At 45.4% G+C, this 21,363-nt stretch overlaps 1 protein-coding gene across 1 annotated transcript in view; it reads right to left on the bottom strand.

The window, feature by feature from the left end:
- Nucleotides 1–17,708: 17,708 nt before the first annotated feature.
- The window catches only part of FAM171A1 (family with sequence similarity 171 member A1), an 84,371-nt gene continuing 80,716 nt past the window's right edge, over nt 17,709–21,363 (bottom strand). Inside the window, exon 8 of the mRNA XM_083189391.1 lies at nt 17,709–20,528. Coding sequence (XP_083045517.1) covers nt 18,956–20,528 — 1,573 coding nt within the window. The 3' untranslated portion in view covers nt 17,709–18,955. The remainder of the gene's footprint in view (nt 20,529–21,363) is intronic.

The following is a 21,363-nucleotide window of genomic DNA, read 5'->3' as shown; positions in this document are numbered from 1 at the left end:
AGTGTCTCCTTTTCATCAGTGACCAGAGATGGTCGCTGATGAAAGGGAACCTCTGTCGGGGGAGCCGCAGAAGTAATTAGCTGGTCAGCGATTACAATGGGGCTGAAAATGGGAGCGCGCACCCGGCAATTTATCGCCAGGGCACACTCCCATCACTGGCTATATGGTCGCCTGCGACCATATTCCCAGCGATTATAGCCCCTATCGCCCCCGTGTGTACACAGCTTATGATTTGGGTGGTGTGTGCTGGAACTCAAATCTAAATGGCAGTGTAAAAATAATGCAGCCAGTATTTACCCTGCGCAGAAACAAAATAACTCACACAAATCTAACTCTCTTTGCACAGGTTACATCTGCCCCACCTGCAGTGCACATGGTTTTGCCCATTTTGCGCACAAATTTGTACTGAGCTCAGATCTGAATAAGGCCCATAGTGCAGCTGAGACTGAGCTGGACAAATAAATCAGTTTCTACCACCAATTGTTCTAAAGGGACTGAATTTATCACCTGAATTTAACAACCAATCCCTACTGGGAATTATTAAACATTAATTGGTATTTGTATTAATTGTACTTATACCTTTTTTTTTATATTATATGTATTGTTAATTGTGTTTGTCTTCATGCAGTACTTCCTGGGGCAACACAATTATTATGGGTACTAGTTAAAAGCCTGTCACAATGATGACTTCTGCATTGTACTTTCACTTTGAGCTGTGACCGTTTTTACTTTCACTTTGAGCTGTGACAGTTTTTAGCCCACAAACTCTCCACCACACCCTCTGTTCCTATCTGCTCCTACCTCCAATCTCTGTCTTCACAGCTCCCTCTCTTTGGGCCTTATTTTGGTTCATTCTTTCTGACAAAATCCTTCTTAGATGGGCAAAACCATGTGCACTGCAGGTGGGGCAGATGTAACATGTGCAGAGAGAATTAGATTTGGGTGGGGTTTTACTTCAAAGTGAGATCTATATTGCAGTGTAAAAATAAAGCAGTCAGTATTTACCCTGCTCAGAAACAAAATTACTCACCCAAATCTAATTCTCTCTGCACATGTTACATCTGCCCCCCTGCAGTGCACATGGTTTTGTCCATCTAAGAAGGATTTTGTCAGAAAGAATGAACCAAAATAAGGCCCTTTATATCCAGCAAGTTTGAAAGAATTCAGTGTCCCTGCAAACATTGCTTTCACTTTCTGTTATAACATCTTTTAGCACTCTAGTGGTCAGCGTGTAGATCCTCTGAATACCAGTGTCAAACGCAGGATTTCTAGAGAGCGGTTTCCAAATGTACTCCAAAATCTCCATTGGAGTAAGTACTGGAGTCTGGGGGAGCGGTAGCAGCTCTAAAAATTGGTCTTTTTATACACTGGATACTATATGAAATAGAGTATTAATATTTAACAGTACAGGTGGTCTATGGTAAAGGCTGTTTCAAACATTTAAATAGGATAAGTGGTCAGAAAAAGGTTAAACATATCATAATAAATACACAGACATATTAGAACCGGATTCAGTACTGAATCCCGGTGGTCGGGATCCCGACGTTCAGAATCCCGACGCCGGAATCCCGACAGCCGAAATGCCGACAAGGGGGGGACGTGGATCGCCCCCCCTTGCGGGCTAGCTGCGCTCGCCACGCAGCGGGCCCGGTCACATATTAATTAGGTTCTGTGGCAGTTTAAAACCAGGTGAAATGGAGTCTTGAGGTGTGGCAGTTTAAAACCAGGTGAAATCCAGCCACAGAACCTGTGTAATTAATATGTGTCCCGGATTAAAGAAATGAGTTGGTCACCCTATGTATATTAGGGATGCGGTCATCTATTAGAATGAACTTAGGTCTACAGTCATTAGGTCGACCCCACTAGGTCGACTGGCAGGAAGGTCGACCTGACTTAAGGTCGACATGGGCCAAGGTCGACATGACTTAAGGTCGAATTTGCATAAAGGTCGACATGAGGAAGGTCGACTGGTCATAAGGTCGACATGGGTTTTTCACTGTTTTTTGAGCCGACATGTGCCGACAGGCGGTATTTCATGCCCTACCATCCACTAGGGCGTGGTGGGAGAATAAAATAGTGTGCCGAGCGCAGCGAGGCACCGTGCCCGAAGCATGGCGAGCGAAGCGAGCGATGCGAGGGTCCGATTCTCATTGCCAACTGTGTCCATGTCGACTGTGTCGACATTCGGATAAAAAAACCAGTGAAAAACCCATGTCGACCTTATGACCAGTCGACCTTCCTTATGTCGACCTTTATGCAAATTCGACCTTAAGTCATGTCGACCTTGGCCCATGTCGACCTTAAGTCAGGTCGACCTTCCTGCCAGTCGACCTAGTGGGGTCGACCTAATGACTGTAGACCTAAATGCAGTCTGACGAATGATCCCATTCCGTATATTACACACGCCACTGGCTACCAATAAGCTCTGCTTACCACCCATTTATATTACCCACGCCACTGGCCACCAATGTGTTCTGTATGCCACCCATGTATATTAACCACACCACTGGCCACCAATGTGTTCTGTATGCCACCCATGTATATTCCATCCATGTTATGTATTCCACCCATGCATATTGCCCACACCACTGCCCACCAATATGTTTTGTATGCCACCAATGCATATTGTATGCCACCCATGTATATTAACCACACCACTGCCCACCAATGTGTCCAGTATGCGTCTGGAAGTCCTGCCCTCTGTAATGCCTGCCCAGTATTTAAATTACGCTGAAACTCAACAATTTGGTCATATTGGATGACTCCTGTATATCGATTGTGAAATCGCTCAGCATGTATGCACAATATCGTTTGTCCGGGTCTCCAGTTCAAGGGACATCGCCAGGCGATATTATTCGTGGTGCATGTGGTCTAGTGTGTGCCCAGCTTGAAGTATCTCACTTATGCAGGTTCAAACAGCATTCGTTTCACTTATAGAGGGGTCTAAATGCTAAATAAAAATCCGTACATTATGTACATGCTTGGTTTCCGTGTGTCTTCTGACATTACTGATTGGAGGTAGAGACTTGTCAAAACCCTTACACTAACCCTAATTACAGAGTTTCTAATGCCCCTTTCAGACCGCACTTTTTACCCGTTATTTTGCCGTTTTTTTTTACCGTTTTAAAACTGTAATTTGTGCAGTCTGAAAGGTGCAAAGTGAATTTACCGGTTCTATTGAACTGGTATTTCTAAACGGTAATAAATCAGGGTCCTACCCGTTTCAGACCTTTTTTTCAACCACTGTTTTCTATGGGTTAAAACGGGTTCAGTGTTGTGAAGGAACAAAAACTGCACTGAAATACCGTTTAAAGACATGCGGTGTGAAAGGGGTTTTAGCTGGCAGACCCGTTTTTAGAAAAGTTTTAAAATACCTGGTCAAAGGCAGTTTTGCGGTCTGAAAGCAGCATAAAGGCGCGCGTCTCATTTTTAGAGGTTCTATGGGGCCCATTTATCAAACCATATTTGCAACTAAATCCCCGAAAACACCCGTTTTTGGGGTTTAGCTGCAAATATTAAGTATCACCTACTGTAAATGTATCAAAGGGGGACCGCAGCAAGAATCTCCGATCCCTGCTGCGATCCCCCATAGGTTTCTATGGGGGATGCGAAGCTGCCCAATGTATTAACATAGGGCAGCCCAGCTTCGCATACCTGGGCTATCGCCATTCTGGGATGGCGATAGCCCATTGTAGCCTATGGCTGCAGGATCGCACTGCCGAGCGGGGCAGTGCGGTCAGAGGAGTCGGCGGGGTTCAGCGCATAACCGCGCATGAGCAGCCCCCCCGGCTTCCAGGTCAGGGCTTCGCAGGGACGGGCTCCTTTTGAAGCCCTGTCCCTGCGCCCTGATAATGATACATCCAGGCGGTATTTCACAATACCGCAATGCGATGTCCGGCAATGTCACCGCGCCGGCATCGCTCTATGTTGATAAATGCGCCCCTAAAGCTGGTTGTCTTATTTATAGGTTAATAAACGGCACTAATCTCACAGAGGTCCTAACAGAAAGCATTTCAGGGGGTTATCCAAAAATATACTGGGTACTTGAGTATTATCACAGCGCCCCCGATTTCCATCGCAGGGCATTGTACAACCACAAAATCGCGTCACATCGCATGCCATGCCATATGATCGCATGCAATGCGATGAGACGCGATTATACCCGATTTTTAATTGTACAGGCACCCAGACCCGATTTTACATTGTACACCCACCCACTGATGGGTAATGACAATGTTAAATGCCCCCCCATTGTTAACGCCACCCCACTATCAAGGCAAACCCGAAGCGTGGCGAGGGTCGGCGGTACGCATCCTCCGACCTTATCATACCCCTACTATCCACGTTGGCGTGGAGTTGATTTTATATAGTGTGGCGAGCGCAGCAAGCCCGAAGCGTGGCAAGCACAGCGTGCCCGCGAGGGGACGCGTAATACTTGTGAAGTAATGCGCGTCCGCTCGCTACGCTTCGGGCTCGATGCACTCGCCACACTATATAAAATCAACTCCACGCCGACGTGGATAGTGGGGGTATGAAAAGGTCGGAGGATGCGTACTGCCGCCGCTCGCCACGCTTCGGGTTGGCGTTGATAGTGGGGTGGCGTTAACAATGGGGGGGGGGGGCATTTAACATTGTCATTACCCATCAGGGTGGGGATACAATTAAAAATCGGGTCTGGGTGGGCATTTAACATTGAAATCGTTATATATGGCATGCGATATTAAAATTGTACACTCATCCCGGGAAAAGCCTCAAATCGGATCCATCGCATACCTTAATTAGTGGTATGCGATGCGACGGGCGCCGTCAGAGCCGGCCTTAGGCATAGGCAAACTAGGCAATTGCCTAGGGCATTTGGAATGCCGAGGGGCATCAGCAGCTTCTGCTGATTAAAATGATATGCAGCATGCCTATATTCTGTGTGTGAGTGAGGCTGTATCTGCATATGAAATAGTGTATTCATGGAAATCACTGTAAACTAGCATTCCGTATGCAGTTATGGAAGCTCCTTGTGTGCAAATAAGATGAATTTTCAGCAAAAAATGCACCCAACGTTGGCAGAACTGGCCAGGAGCTGCATTACTGTGTGGTATTATCAGGGGTGCCGAGAGAAAGGGGTAGGGGGTACAAATTACCCAAGCCAAAGTCTGATGGAAGGGCCCAGTGGGGGCCCCGGGCCCCCTCCCCTTAAATGACAGCAGCAGCTGCAGCTCTTCACCTCTGCCCAGCACAAGCTGCTTTGTGCTGGGTTGCAGTGTGGCCATGGAGGTGCTTAAAATACAATATTTTCTCAGGATTTTTTTCTAAGAGTATAATGTGAATAATGTGAAGAGTAATGTACATAAGGTAAAGTAGTACTACTGTGTGATGTAACGTGAATAAGGGACACCATTGCATGATATATTGTGAATAAAGTTGCACTACTGTGTTGCATAATTTGAATTGGGTGTACTATTGGGTTGCCATGCCCCTTCCCAGCAAGAACACACCCCTGTATGGGCTGCGCACCGAATGTGTGCACTGTTTCTATTTAAATATTGCGGGTAGGAGCACCAAAATGATGACTGTTATGATGAGGGTTGATGGTGCTGGGAAAGGGGAGCAGAGTCAGGCGGAACTAGTGGCGGTGCTAGGGGGCAACAGCCAAAATCTTGCCTAGGGAGTCATTTAAGCTAGGGCCGGCTCTGGGCGCCGTGATAATATACAAGTACCATATACTGGTAGGTTAATTGGCTACCGACAGTATTAACCCTAGAATGTCTGTGTGTGCATGTATATGTGGTAGGGAATATACTGTAGATTGTAAGCTCCACTGGGGCAGGGACTGATGTGAATGTTCAACTATACTCTGTAAAGCGCTGCGGAATATGTATGTGCTATATAAGAAACTGTTAATAAATAAATAAATTCAGACCTTATCGCTGATGGGCGATTTTGCGACCAGATAGCCGCAGCCCAGTCAGAGTGAAATCACACCCTATCTGCTATCTGCAACTCTCTCACCGTCTAATGATTTTCCCACTCTTTGCAAGTGTGCATAACTCTGACCCTTCCACAACTGTGCATCAGAATTAGGCCGTTTGAGGCTGGCGCTGACATTACAAACCCTCCCTGAAAATGCCTGGGCACTCCTCCTTTTTTCTGACACTCCCAGAAAACGAACGTTTACCACCCACAAATGCCAGCTTCCTCTCAGTCAAATTGTGAGGGAATTGCAAATCAATTTATCGTTGTCTTTGGTCGCTGTTAAGCCCAATACACATGGGGCGATTTCAGCCAATATCGCCGGAGATATGGTCCCAGAAGCGGCATGTGGAAGGGGTAAGGCAGGGGGGGTTAACTTTACTTGGGGGGGCTGCCAACATTTTCGGCAGGAGGGGTGCAGATCTAGTAGTTACGCCACTGCTGCTTCCGGTATTGTTCTGAGCTTGCATGTAATCTGGTTCCCAGAAACGTCTTTTAGGTGGAGCACATCTGAAATGCATCGTGTTCTATGGTGCGCTTCCTTCTTATCTCTTGATGCAGCAGCCATTTTCTGGTAGGTATATATTTGAGGACAGATTGGGGAAGCCACATTTTTCTCTGCTCAGGCTGCGGAAGCTCAATTGTATATGCGGTATTTTATATGAAAAAACAAACAGTAAAAAGGGTTTAGGATGTGTATTAATAATATATAAAAAGACACAGGAATGCATAATATCAATAATGTAAAGTATGAATCTTATCTAGTGCCTATTTTAAGGATATGTCAGATTACAATGTCTTGCATTTATTCATATTTATTACATTACTATTAAATTCTATTCATTATAATTAATACGTTAAAATAATTAAATTATTATTACAGTATCTGATCACCTGGTCACCCTTCCTGGACAAGACTGGGCATTTCCAATGTGGTTTGACTGTATCAAATGTTGCAAGAAGTTTAAGTTCTTTTTTTCCCCAGGATTGAAGTGTAGAGTCATAATTAGTGAACATACACGGGAAGGGTAGTGCAGAAAATGGTGCATTTGGAGAACAACGAAGAAGGTTAATGCAGAATAATTGCAAAAATGAAGTAGGTGAATGTAGAACATTTCACTTGACAGGAAATCTCATAATTCCCATTTAAACCTACTGGATGCAATGTTTGTATCTGAAATACACAAAGCATTTCACATCTTGACAGTTTATTGGCCAGATCACCTTCTCTTTCCACCAGTTTGACCAATTATATGGCTTTAAACGTCAATTCCTTTGGGTTTTAATTGTGGTGTATAGTTAAGTGTCTTGAACTTGCATGATTTTCTACTAGATTTTTAATGATGTGGATGAGTTCCTGGATCCTCACTTGGGGCCTTATTTAGATCTGACCTCACTACAAATTTGTTTGGAAAATGGGCAAAACCATGTGCACTGCAGGTGGGGCAAATGTAACATGTATAGAGAGAGTTAAATTTGGGTGTGGTGTGTTGAAACTGAAATCTAAATTGCAGTGTTAAGGTGAGTACACACGGGTGCAATTTCATGTAAAATCGCTGGGAATATGGTCGCTGAGCATGCTCCTGCGACCAGCGGCTTTCCCCGGCGAGATCAGCGTTGATCTCCCCAGCCCCGTGCCGCTGCTCCCTCCCTCCTCCCATCAAAGTGACAGCAGCAGCGTCTGCTGCTGCGCTCCCCCTCCGCCCCGTAGCAGTGTCTCCTTTTCACCGCTGATGAAAAGGAGACACTGAGCAATATGATTGCTGGGGATATATTGCTAGCAATATATCCCCAGCAATCATATTACCCCGTGTGTACACAGCATAAAACTAATACAGCCAGTATTTACCCTGCACAGAAACAAAATAACTCACACAAATCTAACTCTCTCTATACATTTTACATCTGCCCCACCTGCAGTGCACATGGTTTTGCCCATTTTCCAAACAAATTTGTACTGAGCTCAGATCTGAATAAGACTCTTTGAGAGGTCTCTTGATTTTTACTACATAATTCTTTCTACAGTTGCATTCTAGTAGATATATGACTGACTGCAGTTCATGAAGTCTTTGATCTTGTATTCTTTGATTATAACCATGTTAATGAAGGGTGAAGATATTTACAACCATAACATCGCCCACACTAATAGGACCCCATGTATGGAGCATGATTCTTCTGGTCATCATATTGGGTCCTGGTATCCTTCCGGTTTTCAGATTTCATAAAAATTATTTTGTGGTTTTGGAGGCAGTATATCCTTCAACACTGGATCCATAAGGAGTATTTCTCAGTGGTTCCTGAGGAATTAGGTGTAAAAGGGTACACTGGCCACCGGCTATTCTCCCTCGTGGGGGTCCACAACCCCCATGAGGGAGAATAGAATAGGTAGCGAGCCCGCAAGGGGCTTTGTTGCGCTCGCCAAGCTGTCTGAGTCCGGCCAGTCGGGACGTCGGGCTAATGACTGTCGGATCCCGACTGTCGGAACCCTATACCACACCGCAGTATATTATGCAGAAAAGGTCATTGTAAAATATGTTTTTGATCATGCATATATACAATAAAAGTTAGTAACTGTAAACTAAAGAAAACATTTCTGAGTTTTTTTCTCTTATTTTACTATGTTGGGGTATTTTAGGTGTTAAACATGACAAACTGTAAATTAGGAAAGGGAGATTGGGGTAGACTCAGAGGATTTAAGTAGAAGAGACCAAACAAAGTGGAATAGGAAGAAATGGGATGCAGTTACAATCCCGGCGGTCGGGATCCCGGCGTTCAGAATCCTGACGCCGGAATCCCGACCGCCGAAATGCCGACACATTCTCCCTCCGTGGGTGTCCACGACACCCCTGGAGGGAGAATAAAATAGTGTGCCGAGCGTAGCGAGGCACCGGGCCCGCTGAGTGGCGAGCACAGCGAGCCCGCAAGGGGGGGCGATCCACGTCCCCCCCTTGTCGGCATTTCGGCTGTCGGGATTCCGGCGTCGGGATTCTGAACGCCGGGATCCCGACCGCCGGGATTCAATACTGAATCCGAAGAAAGAAAGGGAGAAATTGTAAGTGAAGAGATGGATTGATATAATTGTAGTTAAAATTAGTAGTGTGTATGTGTGTATATATATATATATATATATATATATATATATATATATATATATATATATATGGAATAAGACGAGAAAGAGAAAAAGAAGAAGAGCACTGAGGGCCTTATTCTGGTCTGTGCGGCCGGAGCCGAATATGCGGCCAGGACTGTGCATCCTAAACCCCGCCTTCCGTACGGATGGCTCACTCCGTCCGAATGCGGTAAGCCGCTGACCGCACGGAGCACGAGTGTATTTCTCATGTATACACCTCCTCCATCTCTGGGAACCTCCCCCATCATTCGATGGTCGCATGCCATCGAATGCAGGACCGAGCGGTCAGGCAGCTCCCGCGAGCTCAGACCACTCGGGCATTTCTCCGTGCAAAAGCAGGGATCTGGGCGGGCAGCTGACATCCGGCAATGTCATATGTCCGCCCCCTACACGTGCGTCACGGCCGCATTACCATACGTACGCCCAGCGTTTTCATGGGAACGCCCATGAAACGCGGAGCGTATGCATATGTTAATGAGGCCAAACAGCCCTTCACACCCTCTCCACCCCCTGTTCGTAGCGTAAACAATTCATGCGGAATTTGGACGTATGTCCCTTTCGCACATGCGCAGATATGCCTCTGCACATGCGCAGACACAAAACATCGGCGGAACGAACGCACGCGGACATATCCGCACCAACCAGAATAAGGGCCTGTGTCTGGACAGCCCGTACGCAATCCTCAGTTAAGGTATCATAACAGAAGTACAATAGCACTTTATGCAAGTAAAGCATATGTTAATTTGTCTCACTACGTCAGGTGACTGGGTGTTAATATAGTTATCAAATGATTTATTCAGTGCTTGGAAACCAAAGTTAGTCTCTGCTGAGTCAGATCTGCGGCGTCCAGCTCTGAGAGATGGATGGGCAGCTGACATCTGGTGATCTGTATGGCAGGTACCCGCTCCTGTTCACATGGGACGCCTAGCGTTTTCATGGGTGCACCCAGCGTTTTTGTGGTTACACCCAGGAAACGCAGGCCATCCGCATGGGGATGCCCCCCTGCCTGCCTCCTACACATACCCCCTTTGTGAGCACCACAGAGACTATGTAAGTCCCCGAAGGCACCCAAATTGAAGCTCTGCACATGTGCATAAGCAAATATGCGCAGAGCTTCATTATCGAACCCCCGCCAAAATGTAGGGGTGAGTTTTCTAACTAGAATGACCTCCCATGTTCTCTGTGGAAAGCATAGACGGTGGCACAGAGCTCAGTTCTACCGTATGTCGATCCAACATTCAAGACAATGGGGATGGATTTCATGTCTGCATGGTAACACTGTAACCAGCTCCCCAGTCTCATAGTCGAAGCATATTGAGCAGTTCTCCTTCTCTTCACCTTCACACATAACACAAGATGGCAGTCTGTTAAATTGCTGTGTCCAGTGGCCATCCAAGACTACCTATTTTGAGCAGGTACCTGTGGCAGCTGCTGATTCTATACAAGGCTGGGAACTGGTAGAGTCTGACTGGGTTCAGGGTTGGGAAGTGGTAGAGTCTCACTGAGCTCAGAGCTGGGAATTAGAAGAGTCTGACTGGTCCCGGGCTGGGTATTGGAAGAGTATCACTGGTCCTGTGAGTTGGAAGCGTCTGACTGGGCTCAGGGCTGGGAATTGGGAGAGTCTCGCTGCGCCCGTGCCTGGGTATTGGAAGAGTCTGACTTGGACCAGGACTAAGAATTGGGAGAGTCTCACTGGGCCCAGGGGCTGGGTATTGGAATAGTCAGTGTCACACAGGTCCTTTTTTACTGGATCATAAAAAATATTGATATTACTTACCTTAGATCCTGAATCCTGATTTGGATTTGTTTCCAAAATTGTTTATAAAGGCATTGTCTTCCTTACAAGGTGTCTTGAAGTGTTAGTTTTCAGATAAATTTGTGGAGGTCAGTGAAGGTTTCAAACTTGTTTAGGCCTCCCATTGGTGCAAAAGAAAGACCACTATTCAAAAGTAAAAACCTCTGATTTAGCTAGGTTATGTTTCCTCTGGTTCTTCTATTGTATGAATCATTTTTGTATTCCTTCCTTCCTACTGCCCCGTTTTCCCTTGTCCCCTGTATAACTTCATTTGCGTGGTGATGCCTATCTGACATCTCCACTCAACAGGTTCATTAATGTACCTTCTGGTTGGGTACCAGTCCCTAGGGATAAAAAATATCTTGGTGATTGCTTGATCCTAATCTCTGTAAACATAAATCTTAAGATAGTTATAAAAAATATAACTTTATTTGCTTTTCTGTAAGGAAAATCCCTGAACACAAAAGATGCAACACCATTCTCTCCATGTTCTCTGTAGAAAGAATGGGTGGTGGCACAGACCACAGTTCTTCCATATTTCGATCAAACATGCATGACAATGGGGATGGAATTCATGTCTGCATGGTAACATTGTAACCAGCCCCTCAGTCTCATTGTCCAATAGGCATATTAAGCATTGTTCCTGTTATTCATCTTCACACAGAGCGGTCAGTCTGCTAAATTGCTGTGTCCCGCAGCCGTATTTTGAGCAGGTACCTGTGGCAGCTGCGGATTCTGCAGAGTGTGGTAGAGTCTCACTGGGCCCAGGGCTGAGAATTAGAAAAGTATGACTTTGCCCAGGGCTGGGAATTAGAGTCTGATTGGGCCCAAGGCTTTGAATTTGAAGAGTCTGACTGATCCCTGGGCTGGGAGTGTCTGACTAGGCCAAGAGCTGGGAATTGTCAGAGTCTGACTTGGAGCAGGGCTTTAAATTTGAAGAGTCTGACTGATCCCTGGGCTGGGAGTGTCTGACTAGGCCAAGAGCTGGAAATTGTCAGAGTCTGACTTGGAGCAGGGCTTTAAATTTGAAGAGTCTGAATGGTCCCTGGGCTAGGAGTTGTTAAAGTCTAGCTGGGCCTGAGTTTAGCAGGGCATGGGGCTGGGAATTGGAAGAGTCCCACTGCGCCCAGGTCTGGGATTTGGTAAAGTCTAGCTGGGCCTGGGTCATTGAAGACTATCACTGGTCCTGGAAGTTGGAAGAGTCTGACTAGGCCTAGGTCTGGGATTTGGTAGAGTCTGACTTAGCACAGGTCTTTAAATTGGAAGAGTCTGACTGAGCCCAGGGTTGGACATTGGGAGAGTCTCACTTTGGCCGGAGCTGTGAATTAGGAGAGCCTTACTGGGACCAAGGATGGGTATTGGAAAAGTCTGACTGGGCCTGGGAATTAGAAGACTCTGACTGGGCCCATGGCTGGGTATTGGGAGAGTCTCACTGGGCCCGGGGCTGGGAATTTGAGGAGTATGACTGGGCCCAGGGCGAAGAAATGTAAGACCTTTGAAAAAAGCTGGGAATCCCCCAGCAAATGCAACGGAATGCAGTTAAAATCCCGGCGGTCGGGATCCCGGCGTTCGGAATCCCGACCGCCGAAATGCCGACACATTCTCCCTCCTTGGGTGTCCACGACACCCCTGGAGGGAGAATAAATTAGTGTGCCGAGCGTAGCGAGCGCGTGGCGAGCCCGCAAGGGGGGGCAATCCACGTCCCCCCTTGTCGGCATTTCAGCTGTCGGGATTCCGGCGTCGGGATTCTGAACGCCGGGATCCAATACTGAATCCAATGCAACAGGCTGTTTCACCCCAATATTTGTGGCTATCAAACAATCCTTCCATTTGGATACCTGAACCAGGACTGTATTTGGTACTATTGGAGGAGCGCCACCAGAGGGCATCTACCCAGCTGGCACCACTCCACAGGGCAATATCCAAGCACTTTTGATGCAGGACTCCCATGAATTGTGAGTGGTTATATCAAGACTGTCCTTTTGAACACTTAACTCCTTGCATTTACAAAACAACACTTTAATGTCCACTATAGGAACAGGATCCTATGTGAAGGGAAAAAAAAGGGGTAACCAAGATCTTGATTAAGCCTTTACAAATGGTTCTATGTAATCACTTTTTACATTTTTATTTAATAAATTGGTTTTATTATTGGTGCTTATTCATGTATTAATAAATGTACTATTTTGGTGCATTCGTTAAAAGCGCAGTTTATTCCTTTTTTTGCTAGGAATTGTGAGAGTCTGACTATGGGCTGGGTATTGGGAAAGTCAGCGTCACACAGGTCTTTTATTACTGGATCATAGGGTTGAAATGCCTAAACAGTCCCTGGAGTTTTGGCCCGGGATCCATTCACACCAGCTTTAGACTCAGGTCAACCCACAAGAGTAGGCTGGTGTGAAAGGGGCCTACCTGGGAGTGCCCCGGCATGATCCTGGGACTGAATTCCCTGGTAAGTCCCTGCATTTTCTGGTGCAAAAGGGATAGAAGTGTCCCGCTTTATTCGCCACGGCGGGGATCGGTTGCCTAGGGTGCTCACAGGGTTTGCACTGGCCCTGCCTACCATCCACTAGGGCGTGGTGGGAAAATAAAATAGTGTGCAGAGCACAGCGAGGCGACGAGGCCCAAGCATAGCGAGCAGACGAGGTGCACCTTAACCTGTGTCCATGTCGACATTCGGGTTTTACAGGAACCAGTTTTACAGGAACTGCTGATATAATTTTGTCACCTTGGGGAAAGTGTGTATCTTCTAAGGCCCCCTGCTGTGATCCAGAGCAGTGGTTCTTAACTTTGGTCCTCAAGGACCCCCAACAGTGCACATTTTCCAGGTCACCTGGTAGGTGAACAGGTGCACTCATGACACTCACTGACACATTTTAAAAGATGACAGTTGGGGCTAATTATTTTACCTTTGATTGTGTGTGGAGACCTGCAAAACATGCACTGTTGGGGGCTTAAGGACTGAGGTTGAGAACCACTGGTCTAGAGCAGTGGCTCCCAACCCTGGTCCTCAAGTACCCCACACAGGGGGTGTTTTCGAGGTCTCCACACACAATCACAAGTGACATAATTAGATCCACCTGTGGATCTTTTAAAATGTATCTGAATCATGAGTGCACCTACTGGGTGACCTGGAAAATGTGAACTTTTGGGGGCACTTGAGGACCAGGGTTGGGAACCACTGATCTAGAGTCTGTCAACTGCTTCTATAGCTGCATGTCTAAGCATAAATGACCAGGCCCGGATTAACAATGAGCCTGATGGAGCTGTAGACAAGTATGAAAAGAATTTATCAATGTATCCCCTAAGCGCTGGTAACAATATGATCCTTTTCCTCTCAGATGGTTACCCAAAATAAAGAGAAAAAGGGGTACAATAGTGTATTACAGTTTTTATACACAGTTTAATTATATATCCACAGAATTTTTATGTGATTTGACTCGTACCCTTTCTTTATGTCTACTAATGTGTAGACAATAGCGTTTTGTAAGGGGGCGGTCATGTCACCGGTGTATCAAGCTTGTATCTTGACCCATAAAGAGAAGAAGAAAACTGGATGGTGCAATACAGTTTAATTCACTTTAAAATATCTACATAAAGAAAACAGCAGGATGGACTCTCACCAGATTGTGTGGTCCACACACAAAGATGCAGACAACAAGATGTTATTACAATTGTGGAGGATCCCAGGTGTCCCTGATCGTCTCACAGGTTCCAGTTTCACCAAGCTGTTTTTTCCAATAGCCTAATGGCAATTGTGGAGGATCCCAGGCGTCCCTGATCGTCTCACAGGTTCCAGTTTCACCAAGCTGTTTTTTCCAATAGCCTAATGGCAATTGTGGAGGATCCCAGGCGTCCCTGATCGTCTCACAGGTTCCAGTTTCACCAAGCTGTTTTTTTCCAATAGCCTAATGGCTATTGGAAAAAACAGCTTGGTGAAACTGGAACCTGTGAGACGATCAGGGACACCTGGGATCCTCCACAATTGTAATAACATCTTGTTGTCTGCATCTTTGTGTGTGGACCACACAATCTGGTGAGAGTCCATCCTGCTGTTTTCTTTATGTAGATATTTTAAAGTGAATTAAACTGTATTGCACCATCCAGTTTTCTTCTTCTCTTTATGGGTCAAGATACAAGCTTGATACACCGGTGACATGACCGCCCCCTTACAAAACGCTATTGTCTACACATTAGTAGACATAAAGAAAGGGTACGAGTCAAATCACATAAAAATTCTGTGGATATATAATTAAACTGTGTATAAAAACTGTAATACACTATTGTACCCCTTTTTCTCTTTATTTTGGGTAACCATCTGAGAGGAAAAGGATCATATTGTTACCAGCGCTTAGGGGATACATTGGTAAATTCTTTTCATACTTGTCTACTGTCTGGTGAGGGTAGGTGACCCTCACTTTCCTCTATATCCCTCAGCGAAGGTACAGCGCAAAAGTCAACCCATAAAACTTATTTTCTGATGGAGCTGTAGCTCCAGGCCCACTCTCCAAATAGGCCTATTTTGTAGAGGAGGACTGGGGCTTTCCAATGAGCCCAGCGCCGCTAGCCCCCCCTGGGGAACCAGAGATACCGCTGATTCTGACCCCCACCCAGTTCAGACGGCTGTCAGCCCCCCCCCGTCCCCCCTAGCATCACATAAGCTCAAGGTTGATCTCATTCGAACCCAAAACTTCAATCAGATACCAGGCTGGTTCATATGGGTTAATTAATTCCAGAGATATTGCGGGTAAACAGATTTTTTTACTTCTGAAATCTAATTTCATTGCTGTTCATATTCTTTGGAGGGCAGATTTCTCTGAAACCAAATGGCCCAGCTTCATGGGACCAAAATCATTTGAAACCCACTTAAAAGTTATTCAAAATAATACTGGTTTCATGTAAAAGGGTCAGTTGGTTCCAAAGATATAGCCTGTTAAAACTATCTAGCCAGTTAAAAGGGGGGGGGGGATGGTTTTCTCTTCCATTCACACCAAAAAATGCTGGTGTAAAAGGGGCCAGCCCAGAGAAAGTATCCAAAATGCGTTGACGTCCTGCCGCACGCTTGGTCCATTTATTCGGTCATCCGGTGTCCGCCTTATACGTTGGACAAGAGAACATTTCCATGCCGAGGTTTCTACACAACCGTTTATGGTCATTTTTTTACTTTGGAAAGGCGATTTTAAAAGCTCTTCTCTTCTACTGTTACTTTTTCTAGTTTATTAGAGTAGTCGCTTTTATTGCTATTTATGTGGTTGAAAAACATTTTGTGGTTAGCTTTGCAATCTGGTTTTCAGATTAATTGTACGTGAAAAGCATTCCCTACATTACATATTTTGCCATATATCTATCTATTTCCATAATGAACCCGGGAGTGAAATCCTGGGTAGTATGTCTGAAAGGGGTATAAGATGGAAGTTCTACTAAAGATGTGATGTTGCCCTTAGCAACCAATCAGATTCTACTTAATTAGCATCTTCTAGAAGATAATAGAAAGAATCTGATTAGTTGCTATGGGTACCATCCAATCGTGGCAATTTTACCCCTAAAGCCGTGTACACTCGTCAGCAATAGGGGCGGATATCGCTGGGAATATGGCCATATATTGCCAGTGATGGGAGTGTTCCCCGGCAATAAATTGCCGGGTGCGCGCTCCCGGTTTCAGTCCCGTTCTAATGCCCCCTTTTCATCGGCGACAAGAGATGGTCGCTGATGAAAAGAAACCTCTGCCGGTGGTGCCACAGAGGTAATCAGCTGGTCGCAGGAGCATGCAATTTATCATATGCAACTCCCGGGGAGCTGCAGTGGGAGATGCAAGCAGGGGGAGAGCGGGGCATGGTAAGTTGGGGGGGGGGGCGCGCTGGGGAGCCGGGCAGGGGACACAGAGACAGTGCGCGGGGGGACGCCGGTGAACCGGCGAGTGAAACGAGGGAGCTGGGCAGGAGGATCGGGGACTCACTCTGCAAGGAAGAAAAAAACAATACAAATGAATGGGCTGCCAGTGATTGGCTGAGAGCTCACTCAGCCAATTGCTGATTGGCTGAGAGCTCTAGTCAATCCCCCCGGCTCCCCCCCCTGCAGCTCCTCAACATCTGCCGCCGCTGACTCTGCCTGGCTCTCCCCCTGTCCGGTTCTCCGGTGTCCCCCGCTCGCTGCTACTGCCCCTCCTCTCTCACTGCCCTCGCAGTGTCCCCCGCCCGCTGACCCTGCACATAAGATTTAGGATATCTTATGTGCAGCCGGTCCGACTGCTGGACTCCGATCCGATGCGCACGGGACCGCGCATCGGGTTGGACAGGATGTCTAAACATGCGATTGTCTAAACATTCCTCCGAATCGGGTGAAATTGTGCTCAAATCGCATAGTGTATGGGGGCCTTAAGACTACATCAGACATCCACCATAAGAACACCTCCCTTGCGATTTAGCCATCAGTGGTGGTTATAGATTGCAAGACTATATTCCATTGATGGTAAGCTATACTCTGGAGCAGTGGTTACCAACCTTGTTATATGAAGTACCCTTAACGATTCACGTTCTCCAGGTCTCCACACAGAATCACAAATAATTAGCTCCACCTGTGGATCTTTTAAAATGTGTCAGCAAATAATGAGTAATCTTGTGCACCTGCCGGGTGACCGGGAAAACATGAACCGTTGGGGTACTTGAGAACCGAGGATGGGAACCACTGCTCTAGAGTGGTGTGAAATCCATCTACTTCACAGCTCAGACACAAACAGAATCCCAACACACAAACACAATAAGACAGGTGAAAACATCCCATTGAAACGACCTAAACACCGGGCACCAACAAGTAACAAAACATTTTTTAACGGTTTTATTTGAATAATTCTTGTATAACCAAGCAGTTCTTTAAAGAGAATGCACAGAAAAGTCATTCCAGCACTTAATAAATGTTCTCACATTCTCTGCCCTCCAAGTCTACCGGGAGCAGCTTGAATCAACTATCAAAGGAAGAGAAACCATATTTACATAAATATTATGCTCGTAACACTACAAAAGGGTCTAGATGACTCCTAGTTCTTCAGCTACATTGATCTCTACAGTACACAATGGAATTTAGAGCATACGTATACTAAAACGAGAGAGAGAGTGAACAACAGACATCTGGTTCATGCAAAAATAAAAAAAAATTAAATGATCGATCATTCGATTGGATGGAGATAAACATTTGGGAAGCTATTAAAAAAGGCACTTGGAGAATAGAGATCAACTTCTATGGACACAAAACGGGCAATGCAATAATTTTTTTGTTTTTGTTTTACTTTTTGTTTGTTTAGAAACCTCAAAACAAAAGCTTTTAATACCAAAAAAGTTCCAACTCACAGCTTCCGTGTAGAAATACATTACAAAATAAGGACAGTAAAGAAGATAAAAGCAGGTTATAATGAAAACCAGAAATAGTCTGTGTGTAAAATAATATATATATATATATATATATATATATATATATATATATATATATTTACACAAACACATTTACAGCCTTGTAATAAAAAAATTAAGAATTTAAAAGCAGCCTCTAGGCAAAAATGTCAGTTGGTGTAAAAGCAGCAATGCATAGCCTTTTTTTATTTTTTAGTAGTGTCTAAATGGCGACGCGGAATATTATTTCCTCCTGTAGAATGCAGATGTAACAGTAAACACTGCGATACAATTGGTTTCAGAACTACAAAGCTGTCACATGCTCCCTTTAGCGGGAGGTTAGTGGTCAGAACCTAGCAATGTCAAGTTTTTTTTTTTAAATCCTTAGAAACCAGTTAAAAAAAAAAAAAAAAAAAACTGGGATAGTGATAGTGCTACACTTAAATTTTTGTTTTTAAACGGTAAAAGATTCCTTAAATTCCATTCAAAAGATTCCTTTCACTTATCCTTCCAACACTTTGAGTAGAAAGTCTTCAAAAGTTTAAATCACCGATCAGTTCATTTTTCACAGGTAGAACGACCCCACCCTCTACACTCCCTCCCGGCCCTTATAAACGAAGCATCCCCAAAGAAAGACTATTTGGCAAATTTTATATTGACTCCACTTTGTGGTATAGCAACTTATTTCACATTGAAAGCCAGAAGCGGTCGTTCTTCGCGTTTTTGCCAAGGACTTTTTTTATTCTCTCCTTGATCGTCGGAACCATCGTCGTTAATGGAGTATTCTCGTTCGGGGCTGTTTAATGGCACTGGTGAGGAATCTTCAGTTCGTTTAATGGTTTCTTCCTGAAGGCTGGGCAACTGGCCACCGCTCCTCCTTGCCGGTGCCTCATTGAAAGGTCTATTATCCTCTGGGCTGCACTCAGCTGTTCCACATTCACTACCACTTTGGTCCATATCCTCTAAATATACCAGCTGTGTGTAAGCCGTACTGTCTGACCTCTTCTGCTCATGCTGGTGATGATCCTGCAGGGTCGAATGCTGTAGCTTTGAAAATTTCTCGCCTCTACCTTTCCGACCAGGCTTTGGCTCGTTCATGTCAACGCCAGAATCCAAACTGGCATCGTTGCTCCCATTTTTCCCTGCTCTTTGGAGATCAATGTATGAATGTCTAATATGTGCATTTGTCCGACCGTCTAAAGATACAAACCAGGCACGGGGATGGGGCATCGGTTTTCCTCCACCAAGCTCCATCAAAGCTTTCTCTGTAAGGAGTTGCACCTCGCCATTAATTTGAGCAATGGTGGCATCATTCAGTGAGGCTGGGATAGAAACTGATTCGGACATCACAGTGTTTTGTGCGTTCCATTCATTGCCATCTCTGTCTGGCAAATGTTGCTGCGATATGGCTTGGGGGGCCAGTTGTGAAGACTGCATCTGCTGGGGATGTTGAGAGTGAGATTTTGAAAGCTCGGCTTGAAGACGTTCCAGCTCATACTGCTGTTCGGCGGACACAATCAGCTGTTGGCCAAGGTAAGGGTGTTCACCTTGCAGTTTCATGTAGTGAGCTGGAATCACCAGCGTAGGCAGAACATTTCTGTAAACACTGTCATTGACTTGATCCACAGAGTTATAGCATATAAGTTGACCCGGACGAGGGAAAGAGGTCGGCCTTTCTAGGTGATCTACAGACTTAGACATCATACATTCATTGGGTCGTCGGTCTAGGACCTGCTCTGGATCAGGAGCAGAAGGCACTAGGTGACTTTGTTCCTGAATGTTTGGCTTACTTCCTGCCGTAAGATGGTTTGTAGAGGACTGATCTTTGCTGTCAAATAAAGGCTGACAGATCACTGAGTTGTAACTCCGGCGGTACTCATCGGTTATTGGAGACGGATATCCATCGGAGATTTCTGCTGACTTCCTTGACTTCAATAGGAACTGGTCCAAAGATTTATTGTACACGTGTCTCAAAGTTCCACTTTGAGTCAGGTTATCCAAAGACATTCGGCTCTTCTCATCATGGTGAGAAAGCAGCTCCTCTCTTGAGCTGAATTCCCTTGAGGTATTATATGAAGCTTTGAGCATTGGTGTATGTATATCTGCCTCACCACTAGAGGACATCATCTCCATATGGATAGGGCTAATTAAATTAATGTGGGACATAGACGTTGCCTGATCCTTCTTGGAAGAATCCAGAGCTGATGTGAGCTGAAGCTTTCGGTGATGCTGACGTGGCTTTAAACATTTCCTCCTGGTAAAATAAACCGGAGATATTATTAATACAATAACCACCACCAAAAAAAAAAAAACTTAACCAATTGGCAAAAGTTTATATGGTACTCTACAAATAAACTTGGGGGTATCCAATTCCCTCTGATAAAATTGTTGATTTCAAGTAATTGGATATCCCCTAAGAAACCTATTGCCTGAAATAACTAAAAGCATTCTAGACAGCAATTGCCTAATTAAATGATCCCCTTAGGTGTCTAGTCATTTCAAATAAGAATGTAAATTTGCGGTAGCATTCAAAAGCACAACAGGTCGTCGGTTATAATTACACTATATATCCTCTGAGATTTGACCACTAACAAGTAGAACTACCCATTGCGTTTTTTTGTCAAGTTACTCAGCCGATGAAGATGGGATTCTATGAAAACGCATAGGAGGGTTATAGATGGAACTTTTTGTAGAGGATGCAGATTGGAGATCCAGCTGAGCCATCATCACAGTGGTGATATTGTGCTCTCTCATTTGATTTGGTATCATTTTATGGGGTGTATTTAATGCTGGTGAGCTGTGAAGGCAAGCAGTATTCAACTGACCCCCCCTGCATACGCTGATGCCCCCTTGCTCTCTTTTTGGAGCGAGGGGGAATTGGTGTATGCGGTCACAAAAAAAGAGAGAGACTCCCTGTTTGGGGGAATCCTCACCGTCCTGTGACAGCGAGGATTCCCCCGGAATGTAGAATAGAGTGAGCGGCCGGCACGGGGGTTAAACAGCGAGGGCCACTTGTTTTCTGCAATCCCGCCATTTAACCCCCTCGCCGTCCGCATTGAATACGGGCCTATGTGTGTGCTTAAAACTAC

Source organism: Crinia signifera, chromosome 5 (assembly GCF_055691185.1).
Source record: "Crinia signifera chromosome 5, ASM5569118v1, whole genome shotgun sequence".
NCBI classification, from domain to species: Eukaryota; Metazoa; Chordata; class Amphibia; order Anura; family Myobatrachidae; genus Crinia; species Crinia signifera.
Note: the sequence above shows the minus strand (reverse complement) of the source record. Positions and strands in the feature narration are given on the sequence as shown.